This window comes from Candoia aspera, chromosome 7, assembly GCF_035149785.1.
Source record: "Candoia aspera isolate rCanAsp1 chromosome 7, rCanAsp1.hap2, whole genome shotgun sequence".
Taxonomy (NCBI): domain Eukaryota; kingdom Metazoa; phylum Chordata; class Lepidosauria; order Squamata; family Boidae; genus Candoia; species Candoia aspera.
Genome location: NC_086159.1, coordinates 27,108,313 through 27,116,187, shown reverse-complemented (window position 1 = coordinate 27,116,187; position 7,875 = coordinate 27,108,313). Strand labels below are relative to the sequence as shown.

The following is a 7,875-nucleotide window of genomic DNA, read 5'->3' as shown; positions in this document are numbered from 1 at the left end:
TAAGGTTTCGCTAGTACAGAACTGTTTCCAGTCTGAAAAGATAAACATATCCTTGAGCTGTGATAACTGAAATAAGGAAACATCCATTTTACACTTCAAGAGACCCCTTTTCTTATTGAGGCTGTTCTGGTCATTTAATTTTACCATCCCAAATGCATTACTTTTACAGCATTTTGTCTTACATAGGAGCCAGCTTGCTGCTATGGTCTGGTTCACAACAACCCTGGTTGTTCAAACCAGGATTCATCCTTTGAGGCAGCCTTAAATCATTCTCCATTTTGTCCCCCACCAAAGACAATGATTTTGACAATAAGGGCAGCCTTACAGAAGCTGGACAGGTGAGGAAGTTAGGAGAAAATATGCCTGCAAACGGGTATGCTGGCCTTAGTGTGATTCACAAGACCAACTGTTCCATTTTGAACTCCTTCAAGGGGAAAAAAATGCATGTAAAATAATACCAATAATAATGATGATGATTTCGTTTCCTTTTGCTTTTGCTTGGGAAGGCATGAAGGGAGGTGCTCCATTCTGTGCGGTGCAATAGCAGAAGCTACTCAGCAACCAACTGGAAGCAGGGCCATTTCGTCTCCACACAGATTTGAGGGCAGTGGTTGCACAAGCCTTAAACGTGGCTGTCAGTCAATCATAAAGAAGCGGGGGCAGGAGCGGTTGAGGGCACCGGTGGTTGGAGAAATGCCTCGAACGAACAACGGCCTGAACCCTTCGCTGCCCTCTCCTAACGCAGGATGGGGGCAGGGAGCGGCTGCAGCAGACTGCGCAGGCGCCAAAAACTCAGTTAACCTTGCGTGGAGAGAGCCAGACGCGAGAAAGTACAGTCCATCAGAGCTAAAGAGCGGTGTAAGAAAGTCCACTATTTAGAACTGCGGGGGGGGGGGTGTTTGAAAGAGGCTGTTCATTCTATTCTCCATCCCTCTGGGGCCTAAATGGAAACTCCAGAAAAAGCACAACTAAATTTGTAAATGATTCTCTCATCACTCAGAACAAACTTTTCTGTGAAGATTTATATACAAACAAAAAAGACCGTTCTGTCCAAATGGTACAATCCATCTGCATTTAACCAATCATAAAATAGTCTCTTAGGGGTATCATAAATTACTGGGTAGAGGAAAAACGCTAAGGCCAACGCTTGCTAAAATTGTTGCTTCGAATGACATCATCCTTTGCCTGAGAGTGGAGGGGTAGGGACGGCGTCATCCCGATGGAAAAGAGATTGACTATCGATCCTATCAATCGCAAACTGATTTTCTTTTGAGCGGCATATGCTGGAAACCAATACAATGAGGCCATGGGCGGTGCTCTGGCCAAAAGGCAGGAAAACGTGAAAGTGACAGCCAACAGAAACTATCTGGCGAGGCGCTTAACCAATCGACTTTTCCAATTTGGAATCCTCCAATGGGGGCATCAGCGAATGGGTGGTAGCGGCGTACTTCGTGAACTGTTGCTAAGAGAGCGTCGGATTGTTTTTCGCTGCGACTGAGAGCAGAAGGGATTGAATGTGGGACTTTATTGTGTCCTCCACCGTGGAACTCATAGCAACCCTTCTTCTAGCAGGGTCTCTATCTCTACTGCAGCCCCCCCGCCCGACTCCATGAAGACGTGATGTCTCTGGGCCCCGTTTAATCTCTTAAACCTCAGTTTAAATGCACAGGTTCCCCGAAGGCCCATTTTTACCGTGAAGAGCAATACAAGCCATGGTGAAGCTGGCTGCCAAATGCATCGTGGCGGGTGAGTCCCCAAACTGGCCACCGCTGTTTCAGTTGTATCTCTTTACGGGGCCTGGATATTCCTAAACCAAGTCTTGGGTCAGAAAACTCAGTTGCTTCCCAGCAGCTTCCCATCTAAAACTGCACATAAAATAAATAGGCTTACTTGGAAATAGGGAGAGGAATCTGCTCTATTCTCAGTAGGCTGAGATTCCTCCTAACCTTAAATTTAGCAGCTAAGCCATATTGTGGCTTATTTGGTTTGGTGCGATGTTGGTATTTTCAGTAAACTGTTGCTAAACTGACCTTAGGCTTAGGAGTAGTGTGAACCCAGTCTCTTGCAAGTTGCTGCTTTGCAACAGTTCGGGCTGGAGTTTCTCCTGTCTTACCTGGAGATGCCAACTATCTGAAACTTAAAGATTTCCTTCATGCAAGTCGTGTGTTCCAATTACTGTGCTGTAATTTTTAGCCAGTGAGCATTACCTCCAAGGCAGTTAGACTTAGCACACATTATATCATTTTGTTACCTTTATAAGACTGTGTTCTGACCCTAAATGCCTGTTAGCTTGTGTGTCATTCAGCATCTCTAAATCCAGGGTCTTTCAAGCTTTTTCAGGCTGCAGTACTGTAATAGAACTGCTGTTAACCAAAAAAAAAAAATTTCCCAGAACCCTTCATAAAGACTTCCCCCCGCCCCCCATCTGCCATTAGTCTCTCACAAAACCCATCAGAACATCTGCATTGCCAGGATCTACACTGCATTGGCTCAGGGTCTGCAGTGGGTGATCAGAATCAGGGTGGACTAGAACAGTAAGTTAAGACAGATATAGGGTGTGTTGCTGGTGGAGAAGGAAGTGGTAAGGGCAGCTGAGTAAATACCTGTAGTATGACATTGACAATAGTATGCTGTATAGGAAATACCAAAACTCCCAAGTTGTGAGCTGTACATCTATGTTCTAAATCAGGCCTGCACAACATGCAGGCTGCCGAGCAGCCTTGTGTAGGCCATTGGCATTTTTAAAAAACTCAATAATTCACCATCAGGAAGAATCTGCCACCCAAAAAACACTCTGCCAAGCAACTCCAGCCTTCACTGATGCTGCTGGCTGATAGCACACCAGCTATTCTTTGTGGCCTGTGATTACTTTTAATTTATCAGTGTGGCCTCTAGAAGTTGTGTAGACCTGCTCTAAATTTTTATTATTTTTTATGCCTTTACATGTACGTTTTCAGCTTTATAGTATCCTTTCTGAGGTGCTTGATGTCCAGAACTATATATGATATTTGAACTGCCAATTCACCATAGATTGAAATAGTATTCTAATGGGAGCTTTATTGTTTAATTCTGTTCGTAATTATCCCAAGCATGGAATTTGTCCCACATACCAATTATAAAGAGGATGCTGGAGGTTGGTGCTTCATTCTACAGCATGCCTGCTTCCTATTTAACTTCAAGCAATTTTTTTAAAGAAACTAAATACAAAATTAAACTCAAATCAGCCAGGAAGCCTGGAGGGCACTATGTTTGTACCCTTGACTTGCCCTTGGATTTCAATGGGCTTAGGCTTTCCATAGAAAGCATAGCAAAGAACTGTTTGTTGCTTAACATAGTAAATGATAATAAAATGGAAGAGAACTCACAATTTCTTCAGTAGAAGTGGCTTAATCAAAGGGCATTTTCTTCCGTTTGTGATGCAGGTGATTCAGCTGTGGGGAAGACTGCTTTGGTCCAGATGTTCTGCAATGATGGGGCTCATTTTCAGAAAAACTATACCCTGGTGAGCCTTATAATAGAATCAGAGATACTGAGGAAATAAGAATTAATTATGGATCTTTAATCAGTATTGGAACAACCTTTTTAAAATGTTACGGCCAGTTTATACCTTTATCCAACCAGTTATTTTCAGGTGCAAAACTATATATTCCACTCCATTCTCCACTACATACATACACACAAAAAAGGGGGAACAGGCACCCCATTCAGCAGCCTGTTTATGTAGAAGCTCAATTTGGAGCTGGCACGAACAGTGCTAATCTGACTTCTGCATGTACATTTTCCATTTGAAATTGACTTGTGTTACTTTAGATTGTTGGTTAAATATATATGTGAACCCTTTCCTAAGCAATTTAGAGTAAACATTAAAGGCTTACAGTAAAAAGGTATTTAAATTACAGTTAATAAATCATTTTTCAGCCTAATTTTGTTTTTTCAGCCAAGATCTTAGTATCCAATATTCAAATTTGAGTTTCTCTGAAAAATGTCTAGCGCTGGTATTGTGCAGGGTCACTTGAGAGACCTAATGGGTTCTATTGATTCCAGGCAAACAATGTGAAAGTAAACTGACTTTATTTTATGTTGTCTGACATATTTTTCACATTCTGACTGACAGACAATAGGAGTGGAGCTACTGATGAAGACAGTACCTATTCCAGGGACAAATAATAGTGTGGTAAGATTAGCTATGATTTAGATTGAGATTTTTTTTAAAAGCTCATTGAGCTGTCAGTTTTCTCAGAGATTTTGTTTGCATTTTGTTAAATGAGTTTAGCTATTTGCCTTCAACTGCATGTGGAACTTTAATATTGGCTGTGCAGAAATAGGGATGACACTTCATTGTCTCTGAATCTTCTAATCTGGATTTCCCCAAATTAAAAACATGTAAACAATCATAACTATTTGTATTAGTTATATTATTATTATTTTAAATTTATTATAGCCACCAACTCCCATGGACTCCGGATGACTTACAAATACAGAACAATAAAAGCAGTTAAAAACATACACATAGTAGGGGCTGAGGGCAGGACCTCTGCTCCCCAATCATAACCATCTGGAATCGACCCCAAAGAAAGGAGGTGAACTAGCACGACACCTTGCCACCTACCTCCAATACTCTGAGCCGATCCAGAAGGATACCATGGTCAATGGCATCAAAAGCTGCTGAGAGGTCAAGTAGGGCAAGGATGGATGCACAACTCCCATCCTGCCCATGCCATAAATCATCCGAAAGCATGACCAATGCCATTTCCATCCCATACCTGTGTCTGAATCCTGACTGAAAAGCATCCAGATAATCTGCTTCATCCAAGGCCCTCTGGAGCTGTTGCGCAACCACCTTCTCAACAACCTTCCCCAAAAAGGGGAGGGTAGATACTGGATGAAAATTGTCCAGTATAACAGGGTCTAGCGGTGGCTTCTTGAGAGGGGGGCAAACAAGGCCTCTTTAAGTGGTAAAGGAACAGCCACCTCACTCAAAGAAGAATTCACCACCACTAGAACCCACTCACACAACACCTCCCAGGCCACTTTCACAAGCCAGGAGGGCCATGGATCTAAATAGCAGGTGGGTTAGCTCACAGTCCTAAGGACCCTGTCACTTCCTCAGGTCCAGCAGGTTCAAACCATTCCCAGATAACTAGGCAAGACCACCTCAGGCATCTCCTCTTGACCCGCAACAAGACCAGCTTTCAACTGCAAACGTAAACCAGAGCAGTTACATGTTTCCAAGATATGCACAGAGCTTTTTTCTTAAAATAGAACAGCCCAGCTGCCCCCCTCAAAAATTCCAGGATCTTTACATGGCATTCCACCAGATCAATCCCAATCTCAGTCTTAGAAGAAACCTTTATATCACTCTTAGTTTCCTCAATTTCATCCACCAGATCCCCAACCTGATGGCACATAATGGCTCTCATATTTTCTGCAATAACCTGGATATCTTGCATAAAGATCTGATAAAAGTCAGAAGATTTTTGTTTGAAGCTCTGGTGAAGGTCAGAAAGAATTTGTTTGAAATCCTCCATGTTTCACTGCAGTAGATTATGGCGCCCCCTAGGAGCTTAATCAGCAAAAGTCAAAGATATGGGAAGTTGTTTACAGAGAGTGAAAGTTAACAGACTGTTCTCAAGGGAAAATGAAGACAAAGCTGAAGGTTCAAATCAGCTGATTCAATGTAAGAAAATGCTAAGATCTTCAAATTTAACACAAAAATAATAACAGGAAAACAATTATTTGCTCAATCTTTGATACTTCCTTTGGACAGAAAACGAAATCCAAAATGAAAAAAAAAAAATTAAAAAGTAATCCCAAAAACAACGTTAAGCACCAAGAGAACCAGCTTCTCACTGTAGAAAGCCTCTCTTGGGGTACATATACTTTAAAAAAAACAAATTGGTGATTTAGAAATGGGGTGGCTGGTCTTAGTATCCCTTTAAGGCTACAGCACAGCTTGGAAATGGTGACGTCCCCGCCTCCCGGTGCTCTTACCATTGACCGCAAAACGGTGTTTGCAATCCCCAGACTGCAAGCCACAGTTCCAGAGGGCAAATGGGTTAATTCCAGGTATTCTTGATCCAGAGAACAGTTCTGGGCTTCAGGAAAGCCTTCCTGAGCCCGAAAAAAGCCACCACGCTCTCCGCTCTGCCCGCCAAAACAGCGGGCACAGCCGCTCGGACAGCCATTCCCACCAGAGCCCTCACTATGGAATATTTTTTAATTAAACAATATATTTGTTCTATTTTCAGGAACTCTTCCTCTTTGATTCAGCAGGCAAAGAACTCTTTTCTGAAATACTAGACAAATTGGCAAGTATAAAAGTCTTCGTTCAACAAACCTGACTTCCACATTAATTAAAGCCTGTTAGGTTTTGTTTTGCTTTGTTTTTGTAAGTACCTCAATTACCACTGCAAAACAATAAGATAAAACAAAAATCCTAATAATATTGCTATGATGAGAAAATGAGGGGGTCCGGTCTTTTCTCCTGGAGAATCTGCTGTTTGCTTAGATGCTGTGGTTCTTATTTTAAAATTTTTGGATAAAATTTAAAAATTAGAAAAATATCCCCCTTTGTAAGGAAACGATATTTCCATATGGAATGGATTCTGGATTTTTTAAAAATCAGACTCTTTTATTTTTAAACTGGGTTTTATTATGCTTCTAATTTTATCATTTTCTTATAGAGGATTTAGGGTTATATGGGTGATTGATTTTGTTTATTTCAGCAGAATTGATAGTGTTTTCCTTTTACTATATAGTGGGAACAGCCCAATGCCCTGTGCATTGTGTATGATGTCACCAATGAGCAATCTTTCAATAACTCTGCTAAGTGGCTAGAAAGGCTGAGAATCCAAACATCAGGAATTCATATTCCAGGTAGGAACTTTTAAATATTTTTGCATATATATTTTGTTTTTACATCTCATACTCATTAAATATGGTGGAAAACAGAACCTGAAATCCAAGTAATTAGGATGGCTTTCTTCAGTTTACTCAGTCATGCAATGCAGGCATGTAAAATTTATATTCTAGGTGATTCCTTTGTGATCTTTTCCTCTTGATAAATGTCAGACAATTCATTTTTCAGTCTTTTTAACCTGTTAGCTTGCTTATCTGTAACAATCCAATATTCTTTTCTTTTTGTTTTTTAAGGTGTCCTGGTGGGCAATAAGATTGATTTATTTGATAGGAGAGTTGTAGAGCGCAAACAGGCACAACAGTGGGCAGAAACAAATGGCCTGGAATACTGTGAGATATCAGTAGTGAGTGTCTTCATTTTACTGGATATATGTAAATGCATTTATTTTCTTTTTAAGGAAAAGCTAGAATACTTTGGTTGGTTTATGCAGTATTTGATGAAGTAACTCTACTCCCCCATTTGTTATTGTTTCTTTTTCCCTTTACAGAAAGAGATGGAAAATTTTGAAGCTCCTTTTCACATTGTGGCAAATTCTTTCCACCGACTGTACAAAGAGAAAGTAGAAATCTTTCATTCGCTGGTGTGAGGTGTCCTTAAATGCAGTACGCTGGATTCAAACAAAACACACACACACACAAACACAGGCAAAATCATATGAAAATGGAAAGTAGGTTTTTGTTGTATGGTCATTTGTTTTCCATCATAGAGAATTACAGTTCTTCAACTGTTATTTCAAATCTCATATGCTTATTTTTTTATCCTGTGATGGACCTTTTTGCAAGAAACATTGTTTTTTTGGTTATTTTTGCATGGATTCATGAGTTCAGGATTTAAATACTGTGAAATATTTGAGAAATTTCCATAAGGAGAAATCTATCAAAAAATTATCAGACAACATGTCACATACTCTTTACATCCCAACCAGCTGGAGAATCTGTTTCATACAGTTAAGTTAT

General features: G+C 40.5%; 1 protein-coding gene across 1 annotated transcript; it reads left to right on the top strand.

The window, feature by feature from the left end:
- Positions 1-1,464: 1,464 nt before the first annotated feature.
- IFT27 (intraflagellar transport 27) lies at positions 1,465-7,560 on the top strand. The gene is made up of 7 exons (XM_063308560.1): positions 1,465-1,746; positions 3,423-3,502; positions 4,115-4,174; positions 6,249-6,308; positions 6,759-6,876; positions 7,153-7,262; positions 7,407-7,560. The coding sequence occupies exons 1-7, from the start codon at positions 1,713-1,715 to the stop codon at positions 7,503-7,505; spliced, it is 561 nt and encodes a 186-aa protein (XP_063164630.1). The 5' UTR covers positions 1,465-1,712; the 3' UTR covers positions 7,506-7,560.
- The last annotated feature ends 315 nt before the right edge of the window (positions 7,561-7,875 follow it).